At 41.4% G+C, this 13,271-nt stretch overlaps 1 protein-coding gene across 1 annotated transcript; it reads right to left on the bottom strand.

Annotated features, from left to right (window-relative positions):
- Nucleotides 1-725: 725 nt before the first annotated feature.
- selenok (selenoprotein K) lies at nt 726-3,485 on the bottom strand. Its single transcript, XM_042097335.1, has 4 exons — nt 3,379-3,485; nt 1,808-1,898; nt 1,552-1,626; nt 726-825 (listed from the first exon to the last, which is right to left on the bottom strand). The coding sequence occupies exons 1-4, from the start codon at nt 3,395-3,397 to the stop codon at nt 726-728; spliced, it is 285 nt and encodes a 94-aa protein (XP_041953269.1). The 5' UTR covers nt 3,398-3,485.
- Nucleotides 3,486-13,271: the final 9,786 nt, after the last annotated feature.

Below are 13,271 nucleotides of genomic sequence, written 5' to 3'. Positions count from 1 at the left end.
ATGAATATTTGTTACCAAAGGCATTCAGCCTACATAAAACATTAGATTAGTAAATCAGACACATGGTGCACAACTGGTCAATTAAATCATGATTTTATTTTTGATTACACATACCTAAATTATCAAAGTGATGAATGTATATTTATATATAATTAAAATAATACCACTCTGCCAATACAGTCTTTATTGGATGCAAATCAACAGTAGACAGATGGGAAAAGGGAAGTGTCTGATAGCATCTGAAGGATGAAGGATTGTAGGCCGCTAGTTCAACTGCCCTGGCCCCACAGTTTAGGAATTCCCAGAGCAGCTTCATGAATCTGCAGAGCAGAAACAGCCAGAGGAAGAGGAGGGGGATGACCCGCACACACAAACACACATACGTGTGTGTATCTGTGTGTATTGATCTGTGTGTTGCTTTAACTGTGCTGCCGATTTGCCTCCCCATCATGGTGCTTAAACTGCAAGCATGACAGTGTTTATGAAGCTCCACACATCCCCTCGAACGCCTGCATCAGCATGCAGGCGTTTACCTGTATAGGAAAAGAAGACGGTGAGTCAGTTCATTTGATTTAGTATTAATGAGTATTAATTAACCCTTTGTGTTTAGCATTCTTACATTACTTCAACAATGAAACTGAAACTCTTTTAGCGTTTCTAAAATCGCATAAACCTGTTCTGACATTACAGGAAGGATTTTACAGTATAATCCGTTCAATTCTTCCTCACCTTCCTCATCCTCCTCCACCCATTGGGGGAGCATTGGGCCCCCCTCCGTGGTTTATCCTCCCCATTCGCCTCCGGCTACCAGGGTAACCTGGAGGACTGCATAAACATTACATTAATGTTGCACTACTGTTCAATATAAGCTTAAACATACAAACATTACACTCAGTGTAGTGTCCAAGTGTTTGACATTACTGCATCAGGGCACACTAAGAGGAGTACATCTCATTCATGATAACACACTCTCAACTATGCAAATGATTTAGCACCACCACAAAAAAAAAAAAAAAAAAAAAAAAAAAAAAAAAAAAAAAAAAAAAAAAATTATCTAGACCGTTGTATTTATACTTCACCCTCTGTATTTACTGACAATTCTAAAACTGATAGTTCCGGTCCTTGACTGGGATTGGCTGAATCATGTTCGATGCCGTTGTAAAATGCAGCATAAACATACACCTTGTCAGACACTGATTCTACAACAGCTAAGGGGGGTTTTAGGGACTCTGCTAGCGTGTCGTGCCTAACAACGCCCCTTAGCTGTTGTAGAATCAGTGTAACATACGGCCTCTCAGGGCTTATTGCTTAATTGAAGGATATTAACATGATTAATACATGCTTGTGTGAGCAAAGCTTTGGCAGGTTTGTACAATGTATGTGTGCAATTTCTTTGTATATTTTCTTTATTCTGGTACTAAGACACTTCAGATGTTACAAAGGTTAAAAGTCTCACCTGACTCTTTTCACAGCTGTTGAGCTAAACGGAAGCTTAAGAACTTTTGACACTTTGCATTTCTCATTACCGTAGATCAGTTTAGATGGACTTACCCTCTGCCATCACTGAAGCGAGACGAAGCACTGTTTCCATCCTTTGATAAATCTGGCTGGACAAGTGTCTGAAAGCTAGAGAGGGAGACGAGAAAGAGAAAAATCATTAATAACTGCCCAATATCACTTTGTTATTGACACATCCGTTACCACTACTGTAATAGTAATAGTAATAACAGGAGTTCAACAAAGTGGTACTATCACACATTGCATTGGTGTAATGCTACTATTATTTGGATTCACAGAAATTACTTACAATAAACCAATAAATTCAACTGCAGTCCAAAACATGTCTGTCAGAAAAGAGAGTCTCCATGGTGACTGGGTCCTGTTGTCCAGGACCTGGCCTGAGATGAAATACAAACATTTAGTATTTGGCAAAAACAACATAAATGGTATCAACTAAATGGTGGCCATATTATTCATATCACAAATGTAAACAACTACTATGATCATATCACCATACCACTAGGTTTTCTTTACAAGATAACTAATATGCACCACGCCAGCATTTACATAGGCCTACATGAAACATATTAGGCTAAATAAGATGAAGCTACATGATTTCACAATAATCTCATGCTTGAGTTGATAATGATCCAGGGGAACCTTTCTTGAAAATTTATTTTTGCTCTCATTGAGATATGACAGATGTCTCCTTATTCCTCGGGAGAACTAAAGCTACCACACCAAAATATCTTCTCACCCAAAATTCTACTAGTGATCGTTGACTTATACATCAATAAACGTTATTATGCAAATATTGCCAGCTCCTGTAGAACTGATCGATCGGTGTGTTCCCTTGTGTTTGGCACGACTCCAGATTTTGTTACTTAATTTCGTCGTGCTGCCAAGAAACGGCAATGCTTATTTAAAAGTGTCATAACGTTACAACAATAACCACGCTAACTTGCAATGATAGATAGATATCAGAACTCCCCCTATTACCGTCGGTCCCGTATTTCCGCCGTCTTGCGTGTATGTGTCACTTAATATCCATTTCTATACAAACCAAGACGGCGGATTCCCCACCCACACCATAGGTGTATCTAAATTAGCTATGTACCAACAATGACATTTTACCGTGACTCGAAGAGCTGTAAACAGTGTTGTAAGTTAAAACTCCACTGGAGCTCCAAGCGGATGTGTACTGCAGTGGAGTTTTAATTTCATGACGAGAATTATCGGTCTAACCGTTCATCGTTGAAACGGCGTAAACAGGCGACCCATCAGGCCAGCACTATAACTCCGAGCGTGGTAAACAAAATCGGATATTTCAGGCAGTAAATGCGCCCGTTAAGAACTAAACCAGATTTTGTTCAAATCTACACACCTATGGCTACTGAAAAATGTAAGGTTCATTTAGCAAATGTTATTTTGAAGTGTTCAAAAACATAAAAAACAAAAACAGAATTTTCGAACAAAAGTGGTGATGATAATTGGGGGTGTTTTAGATATACCTGTAAGAGTAACGCTAGCCACATCGCTATTTCACAGAGAGGGATTGGCATAGAGTTACGTTCACATCTTCATGAACAACAGCCAGCTGATCAATTTAGGAATACATATGTGTGGTTTTGAACCTCAAAGCTGTGCCATTGTAAACTGACATTGCTTACAAATTTATCTAGCTAGGGTAACTTATCGCTAGTTGCTAGCTAGCTGAACAGTGGATGGTATCGATATCGCTAGCTATAGAAAGCGTAATGCCAACTTCAGCGTTATGCCGACCTAATGTTCAATTGTCATTATGTCAATTAAATGACTCTCACAATTTGTATTATGAACACATTCAGTATTATCATTATATCAAACACTGCCACTCACCATTAGCCACGTAAACCATCTTGGCGTCTTCCCTGTTGTGTGTATGTAATGCGGATATTTACTAGACGACGCCTGTATAAATACGTCATTACGCAAGGCTACGCAGACGTGAAACTTCCCTGTAGAACAGATTGCTGCCACTATGTAAACGGCTACATCTGGACCAGATGCAGAGAGCTAAATTTGTCTCAATAATATTTGGATATGCACAGAGGGGGATCCACAAATATTTCTTGATTTGCATGTGTGTTTTGATACCTACAAATAAAATTATTTATAACTCGTATATTGATATAGCTGTGCATTTGTAAATAAAATGCCATTTGTAAAACCGAAAATTTCATTTGTGAAATGTGATTCTGTGATTCACACGCATTCTTCGCTTTCCAAAGTTAGGCCTATGTGTTTTAGAGACGTTCTTCGCATGAAAGTCGCACAAATCCACACGTGAAAAAATCATATTTGTAACTTGTAAATTTGTTTTCACAATTGTAGATGTGTAAATCAAATGGCATTTGTAAAACTGAAAATTGCCTTTGTGAAATCTAATTTTGCATTTGTGGATCACCAGCACACACCGTTTTCGTTTTTGCATTTGTGGATCAGCACACGTGTTTTTGAGACAATCTTTACGGCAGAGAAGCCACCCAGATCCACAAATAGCCTATCCTTTCTGATCCTGCTTTGTATCAGTCTGTAATTTGCTGCCTCCAACAATTCCAACCAGTCTCTTCCTCACAGCTGTCAGACGTGGTCTCTCATATGAAGCCCTCTTCTTGCCACTCTGATATTCTTCCATCTCACCTTTTCAAAGAAGTTTTTTGCGGCTATTTGCCCTTTTATCTTGAGCACCACTCCCTGGCTAATGGAGTAGTACCCTCTGGCTTTAAACACGCTTTCCTGAAAAAACCTTTCCTTGATCCCATTGATTTGAAAAATTATAGGCCCATTTCTAAATTGCACTTTCTCTCTAAGATCTTAGAAAAAGTTGTTCTGTCACAGGTCTCTTCCTCAAACACCTCTAATATCCTTGACAAGTTTCAATCTGGTTCTAGACCACTTCATAGTACAGAGTCTGCCTTACTTAAGGTCCATAATGATCTACTGCTCTCTGTTGACTCTGGCTCTTGTGCCCTACTGGTCCTGTTAGATCTTAGTGCTGCTTTTGACACCATTGACCACAAGATCCTTTTAAAACGCCTGGATGTTGAAGTTGGTCTGCAAGGCACTGTATTAAATTGGTTCAGATCTTACTTAACTGATAGATCTTTTTCAGTGCATTTAGGCAATGCTTCATCATCATCTGCTCCCATTAAATGTCGTGTCCCCCAGGGTTCTATTTTAGGGCCTCTCAGAGCCTCTATTATTTTCTTTATACATGCTTCCCCTGGGCTCCATTTTCAATCAATACAATATTCGTTACCACTGCTACGCAGATGATACTCAATTTTATATACCGGTGGCCCCTGAAAATTCCTGCTCATTGACCAACCTTTTTCTTTGTCTTAATGACATTAAGAATTGGATGGCTAACAACTTTTTACAGCTAAATGACATCAAAACAGAAGTAATCATTTTTGGACCACCTAATTCTGTCAACAATGTAAGCAAGGCTCTTGGCCCTCTGTCTGTTAACCATCACAGTGTGGTCAAGAACCTAGGTGTTTTCCTAGACTCTTCTCTGACTTTTAATAAGCAAGTCAACAGCGTTGTCAAGGGTAGTTTTTTCCAACTTAGAACAATAGCAAAGCTCAAGTCTTCTCTCTCCTACAGTGATTTAGAAATCCTTATACATGATTTATCCTTATACTTGATTACTGCAACTCACTGTATGTAGGTGTAACTAAATCTACCTTAAACAGACTCCAGCTGGTCCAAAATGCTGCAGCCAGATTACTGACTGGATCTAAGAAACCTGACCACATTTCACCTGTGTTAGCTAAACTGCACTGGCTTTCTGTGGAACACAGAATTAATTTTAAAATTCTTCTGTTTGTTTTCAAAGCTTTACATGGTTTAGCACCTCAGTATTTATGTGATCTTTTAATTCCTTACTGTCCTCCTAGACCTGACCTCTTCGATCATCTTCCCAGTGTCTTCTTTGTGTTCCTTCTGCCTCTCTTAAATCCAAAGGTGACAAAGCTTTCTCTGTCTATGCTCCCCAGCTTTGGAATAGCCTTCCTGATGTTGTGAAATCCTGCCCCACTATTAGTAGTTTTAAATCCAACCTAAAGACCTACCTCTTCTCCCTAGCTTTTAACACTCCCTGACCCCCTCACCTCTCCCTTATTTTATATGTTTATATGTATGTATGTATGTATGTATGTATGTATGTACGCCTTGGACAAGTTCCAACACTGTGGAAGACATCATGTCTCACCCCTGTCCCTAAGAAGCCACACCCTAGTGAGCTTAATGACTACAGACCTGTCGCTCTTACATCACATGTGATGAAGACAATGGAGCGATTGGTCTTAGGCATGCTCAGACCCCAGGTACGCCATGCACTAGACCCGTTACAGTTTGCTTACCAGGAGAAAGTGGGCGTGGACAATGCCATCACTTATCTTCTACACAGGACACATTCCCACCTGGACATGGGGAAAAGTGCTGTGAGAATCATGCATGTTCTTTGATTTCTCAAGTGCTTTTAACACCATCCAGCCCCTCAGATTGGGAGACAAGCTCTTGCAGATGGGTGTGGACGCTCACCTGGTAACCTGGATTACAGATTACCTGACCGAGCGACCACAGTTCGTCAGACTGAAGAACTGTCTCTCTGACACTGTGATCTGCAGCACCGGAGCGCCACAGGGAACTGTGCTCTCTCCAGTCCTGTTCACCCTGTACACATCTGACTTCTGCTACAACACCGAGTCATGCCACATGCAGAAGTTTTCTGATGATACTGCAATTGTGGGGTGTATCAGGAACGGGCAGGAGGAGGAGTACAGGAGCCTGGTGGAGGACTTTGTGCAATGGTGCAAACTCAATCATCTTCATGGTGGATTTCCGCAGGTCTAAGCCCACTCTGCTACCAGTCCACATTGATGGGGTCAATGTGGAGGTGGTTAGCACCTACAAGTATCTGGGTCTCCACCTGGACAATAAACTGGACTGGTCAGCCAACACTGACGCACTCTACAAGAAAGGGCAGAGCAGGCTGTACTTCCTGAGGAGGCTGCGGTCCTTCAATGTGTGCAGTAAGCTCCTCAGGATGTTCTACCAGTCTGTTGTTGCCAGCGTCCTCTTCTATGCAGTAGTATGCTGGGGAGGAAGCACAAGGAAGAAGGATGTGGGGTGAATTGACAGGAAAGCTGGCTCTGTAGTTGGAGCTGAACTGGAGTGCATCACTTCACTATCTGACAAAAGGACCCTGAACAAACTCAGGGATGCAAACAGAGGTATGGTCAAAAAGGAGTGAGATTATCGAAGCCCACGCCCCCACAGGAAATATCATATAATTACATTTTGCCACCACCTCTGCAGGGGCGGCACAGGCCACCCTTGAGATTCGATTGGCCACCCTCAAATCTTAGTCTACAATTGGCCATTAACATGGTCTAAGGCAGGACCTTTCTTGATGCACTTGCAGCAGTTTGAAGTATCAGACGTCAGAAATGTAAGTGGCAAACACGCTTGCCTTTATTGGCCTACAGGCTACTGCTTGTGCTAACACGCAAAGATATCTATTTACCTATTGCATCTGCCAGTACCTATTTATCTAATCACACACTTAAGTCGCCGACATTTGATAGGTCATTAAGTGTTAACTGTAGGCTAGGCCTATACTTTTGTAATAGTGTTTAATGGTAATAATGTCCTAATGTAATGTTAAGAAAACTTTTCATTTATGGTTCATCAAGCTTAGGCCTACTCACTAAACACTCGTCGCATCTAGGCTACAGGTAGTGATATTCTGATGACATGTATGACCATTCAACCAGTCAAGCATTTGTTGTAAAATATTGAAATTATTGGAAGTTTACATAGCTTAGGCTAAACTGTATGCTTATTTCGTCCCCAATACCTGTTTTATTCTTCCCGATCAGGAGGGATAAATGAAACATTGTGCACGTTCCACTTTTGCTTATAATAATTAAATAATTCCTGAACGCAGGGCTGGACTGGCCATCTGGCATACTTTTTCCTTTTTTTTTATTGGCCGAGCCAGTCTTTCTAAAGTTCATTTTCCATAGTAGCGCGTGACAACAAAATCATATGCCTGCGTTCTGTTCCCAGAGCTTTCTCTGTCTATGATCTGCAGCGTTTCTCAAATTATGAGCCTCCTCGACAAGTAGATTGCTGGTCTACGGAGCCATGAATTTAAATTACGCCCCACTTCTGTCTGTTAATTTGCGGCACAATTGAATGATAGGCTATTATAGAACCGCGGACAGAAAGGTTTCCCCGATCAGGAAATACTCCTTAATTTGCAAGTTTTTGTAGGCCTAACAGAGGTAGCCTAACTATCGTGCCTATGGCGATGTCCGCTTAAAAGAAAAAAAAAAAAAATAATAATTTTGTGAAAAAATATTTCACTTGTCTCTCTGGATTGAACGCAGAATGTGGGCTGTTGCGCAAATAGATGAATGAGGGAGGGAGATTCCGTTAACAAAAACCTAAAGTTTTGCTAACATTTTCTCCATTATTATCGTAAAATATGTCTCCATGCAGGGCAGGGCTGGTTCTAACCTAGGCTAGGCTACTTTATTTGGGTGGGCTGGTAGAAATTTTGGGTGGGCAACATAGCAAAGCTGTCAAATTGGATCAAAACTAACATAAACACAAAACAATAAGTACTACCTAGCTTGAGTTACTGCAGCCAACAGCCAGGGATAGGCATGTCTGATGTATTTAAAATACAAATTTGTATTTTATTTAGTTGGAAAAAATTGGCATTGTATTTTGTATCAAAATACGTTATAGGTTTGTAGTTTAAAAATACTGCCAAATACTTTTGGTAAAACCAATAACCTACTTTTGGTGATGTGATTATAAAAGTGAAAAACAATGAATGCAGCACTGGTGCTGACTTGTAATTTGCCCACAGTTGTTGTGATCAGAATATTGAGATTCAGGCAGATAAGTAACATGTAGGTTGCTCACACACTCATCCCAACCTCAAGTTTCTTGAGAACTTTAGTCATCCAATTCGAACACATGGAACCGGTTATGTGGTTGCCCTGCAACAAGTTGCCCCATGTGCAACGTTAACAATGTTTGCTCACATACACAATACACTCCTTCATACCAACTTCAAGTTTCATGAGAACTTTACTGATCATTAATCATCCAATCCGAAGACATGGAACCGGTTATGTGGTTGCCCTGCAACAAGTTACCCCACGTGAAAATGTAATTAATAATTTGCCCACACTTGTTGTGATCATAATATTGAGATTTAGGAAGATGAAATTGCTCACATACACAATACACTCCTTCATACCACCCTCAAGTTTCTTGAGAACTTAAACAAATAGACAAAAAAGCAGGTCAAATTATTTTAACAGCTACAAAAATAGATGCACATATATAGAAGTTATTGTGGGGGGAAAATGTATTGGATGAGTATATTTGTATATCTTCATTTAATAGAATAGAATAAAAAGGATTATATTTTAATGTCCCCATGATGGAATTTGTTTTAGCACAGCATAGCCCAGGGACAGACAACTTAGATAATTAACTTTAATATGTTTGTATTATTTTATTCAAATACAAAGACATTTTATGTGAGAGTAAGGTATTTGTGTTTTTTTTTCCTTTCAATTTATGAGTATGGTGTTTGTGTCTGGTTTCCCTAATGTATTTGTGCTAATTTCACATCTTGAGCCTGTTTCTGTTTATCTGGTTGTTTTGCCTCATGCCACCCTTGAATTAATCAGTGCCTCACCAGTGCCACCCTTGTTAAAAATGTCTAGAATCGCCACTGCACCTCTGCCATCCAGGGCTCACCCTATTCACACAAAAAATTTCTTTATATGAAAATACACTGTCCCAGTTCCTTCCCTTATTCTGTCTGCTGGGGCCTGACTTTGGCTGGTAGCTGGCTTGTCTTGACAGAGGAGCTGGGCCACACTGGGTAGATATGATGGTAGCCACTCTCTCTGTGTGTATAGCACTCCTGGCAGTGATTCAACCCTTGTTAGCATAATTAATCTCTTTCATGCAGAAAGTACATTTGGCATGTCCCTTTTTTTCAATTTTTTTGAAAAAGTCTGACACTTTGAATTTGTTTGGCTGTCTTGACCTCAATCTCCGTTTCAACCTGTAACCAAGACCAGTTCCAATTTGTTTTACAACCCTCATCCACTTTCTTAACTGTTAGTGCCTCACTCTCATCAAATAGGCCTTTATCACGGCAGCTGAAGCAGGGCTGTTCACTTTCCTGTTGGCAGGCAAACCACAGGTGTTCCTAAAAACATTAACGAGGCCTCTGGTTGAAGTAACTGTGGCCGAATCTGACACTTCATTAGAAACACCTGTGCTCACACAGGAACAGGGCTGTTCACTTCCTACTTCGGCTGCCGTGATAAAGGCCTATTCTCTCATTCTGTAAATGAAAAGTTGCATATATTAGCCATAGTGTTACCCTAGACCTGACAGTATCATAACAGAGTGCAAAATAGTTCACTTCACTTTGCCCCCTTTCTAAATGCGCCCCAAAATAACGTTATTCTGCACGAAAATGTACAGTTAAAATGTATCAACAGTAGTGCGGTCTGTCTGTTAGGATAAGCCCACACATCAGTTTCTCGCCCTTATGTGGTAGGTGTCATTGAAAATAAGTCAGTTCGTCACTTGTCACTTCGGGTTGCATTTACGAAAAAGCCTCATTAGGCTACTAGACGTCAACAAGCGGCTAGCCTAAACAAGTACGTTACCATTAGGCTACACGTTGGAAAGGGGGTAGAGTTGGATATAACGTTAGGCTGCTACTAAAATATTACAGGACAAAATACTGCTAGTCTGTCCGGAACTGAACTAAACTGACTGACGCAACAAACAAGGTTAAAAAAAAATCCAACTGTATGTAACCCCTTCTTAACGGGCGTGTGCACAGGCACTATTACAATACATAAACAATTAATTAAATGGCGCAAACAGGATCCTGAAGGTCTCAGCGGTGGAATGGTGAGCTGGCTGAGATTCCTGAATACCAGTAGGCTAACAATTACAGACAATAAATTCAATTGAATAGCGCGGTGCCTCCACTGTAAAAATACTACACTTACCATATAGCTCGTGTATAGTGTATTCCTACAGAATTTAAATAATCAATGTGAAAATAATAAGACTAGTGGTGAAGGTAGTTAAATGAATTGCCAATACACCCTGGATATAAAGAAATATAATAATTAAATATTTATTTGATAATAGCCACGTCGTGGACGTGACAACCCAAAAGCTGACAAATGTCAGGGAGCGAACAATTCACTCAAGGGGAAAACCGAACGTTAACGAATGGTAACGTTAAAGGTTAAGCTAAACAGAGACCAGTGTGGAAGACAATACAATATACACAAGTCAAGTTAAATCACAAGAATATACCAATCACAACAGTATTATTAATCATACAAGGATACAAGGAAGTTTATTGTCACATGCATATAGTTACTGGAAGTAAGAAATGCAGTGAAATTATGTCTGGTGTCAGCCTATTTGTGCATTAATGGGGGGGGGGGGAAGTGCAGTAGAAGAGGGGTTTAGTAGATTAAGTGGCAAGGGCTGCATAAAAAAGGTGGGGGAGGATTGGGATTGGGTGGGGGGCACCAACAAGGAGCACCCAAGAGCAACAGGGGCAAGGAAAAACTCCCTTACCAATGAAGAAACCTTGGGCAGATCCACGGCTCAAGGGGCTAACCCAACTGCCAGGGGTCTTGGTGTGTGTGTTGGGGGGATGACAGGGGAGATGGGATAGTGTGCTGTGTATGTGGGGAGAGGGCAGTGTGCAATATGTGTGTTGGAGAAGCTTCCTCATGAGACAATGTGCTGTGTATTGGGGGGGGGGGCAGTGTGCTGTAAGTATGTTGGGGATGTGTGTTGGAGAAGCTTCCTGATGAAATAATGTGCTGTGTATGTAGGGGGGGGGGGGGGGGGGCAGGGACTTACTATTGCAAGCAGAGTACTGTATGTAATGTATGTGAGTGATGACAGTGAAGATGTGTGTGTGGGCGGGAGGGGAGTGGAGCAGTGACTGTGTGTGTGTGTGTGTGTAGTGTGTAGGTGGGTAGGTGGGGGCAGTGTGCTGTAAGTATGTAGAGGATGTGTGTTGGAGAAGATCCTGAAGACAATGTGCTGTGTATGTGGGGGGGGGGGGGGGCAGTGTGCAGCAAGTATGTAGAGGAGGCTTACTGTAGCAAGCAGTGTGCTGTATGTATGTGAAGTGATGACAGTGATGATGTAAGTGTGTGTGTTGGGGGGGGGGGGGGGTCAGGGACTTACTATTGCAAGCATAGTACTGTATGTAATGTATGTGAGTGATGACAGTGAAGATGTGTGTGTGGGCGGGAGTGGAGCAGTGACTGTGTGTGTGTGTGTAGTGTGTGTGTGTGGGTAGGTGGGGGCAGTGTGCTGTAAGTATGTAGAGGATGTGTGTTGGAGAAGATCCTGAAGACAATGTGCTGTGTATGTGTGGGGGGGGGGGGGGCAGTGTGCAGCAAGTATGTAGAGGAGTGCTGTATGTATGTGAAGTGATGACAGTGATGATGTAAGTGTATGTGTTGGGGATGGGGGTGGGGGGGCAGAAAGGCTAGGCAATCAAGGACATGGGTAGATGGAGGAGAAATCAAAAATAATAAATAAAAAGTGTGCAAAAGTTGGAGAAAGTCAGATATGTGTGTGTGTGTGTGTGTGTTTTGACGTGTGATGAAATAAGAAAATAAATAAAAGGTCTGTAGCATAGGGAGAGGGATGTAAAAGTGCTAAAAGTCTTGTAGGTGTGTGTGGGTGTGTGTGTGTGTGTGGGGGGGGGGGTCATGAGTGCTGAGGAGTGAATGAGTGCAAAGTCAGTATAGTGTGAGTTCAGAGTTGGGAAATGTTTGAGAGTGCTGAGGAGTGAATGTGTGCAAAGTCAGTACAGTGTGAGTTCAGAGTTCGGATGGCCTGGGGATAAAAACTTCTCCTGAGTCTCTCAGTTCTGGCTTTGTGACTACATAGGCGTCTTCTTGATTTCAGCGGTAGGAATAATCCATTGTTAGGATGAGAAGAGTCCTTCAGAATCTTTTGGGCTCTTAGGAGTACTCTTCTGGAATAGATATCTTGTAGAGCAGGGAGTTGAGTTCTTATAATACGTTCAGCTGAGCGCACTACTCTCTGCAGAGTACTACAATCTCTAACTGTGGAGTTCCCATACCAGGTGATGATGCTACCAGTTAGAACACTCTCAACCGCTGAAGTGTAGAAGGCCTTCATGATGGATGTAGAAACTTTGAATTTCCTTAGCTGACGAAGGAAGTAGAGTCGTTGTCTGGACTTCTTCAGAACATATTGAGTGTTAACAGTCCATGTTAAGTCTTCAGTAATGTGGACACCAAGGTATTTAAAACTTGTGACTCTCTCTACAGGTTGCCCGCTGATCATTAGTGGGGTGTAACTGTAGTTCTGCTGCTGCCTTCTGTAATCCACTACCATTTCCTTGGTTTTATTGATATTCAGTGTCAAGCTGTTAGATTGACACCACTGTGCCACCTCATCAACCTGATCCAAGTAGAACTGTTCATTGTTGTTACTAATCAGGCCCAAGATCACTGTGTCATCTGCAAACTTGATGATGGAGGTATGACTACTGTTGGCTTTGCAGTCATGTGTGTAGATGTTGTACAGCAGTGGACTCAAAACACAGCCTTGGGGAGCACCAGTGCTGATGGTTAATGAGTCAGATGTCAGAC

Source organism: Alosa sapidissima, chromosome 7 (genome assembly GCF_018492685.1).
Source record: "Alosa sapidissima isolate fAloSap1 chromosome 7, fAloSap1.pri, whole genome shotgun sequence".
Classification (NCBI taxonomy): domain Eukaryota; kingdom Metazoa; phylum Chordata; class Actinopteri; order Clupeiformes; family Clupeidae; genus Alosa; species Alosa sapidissima.
This window is presented reverse-complemented; position numbering and strand designations above follow the sequence as displayed.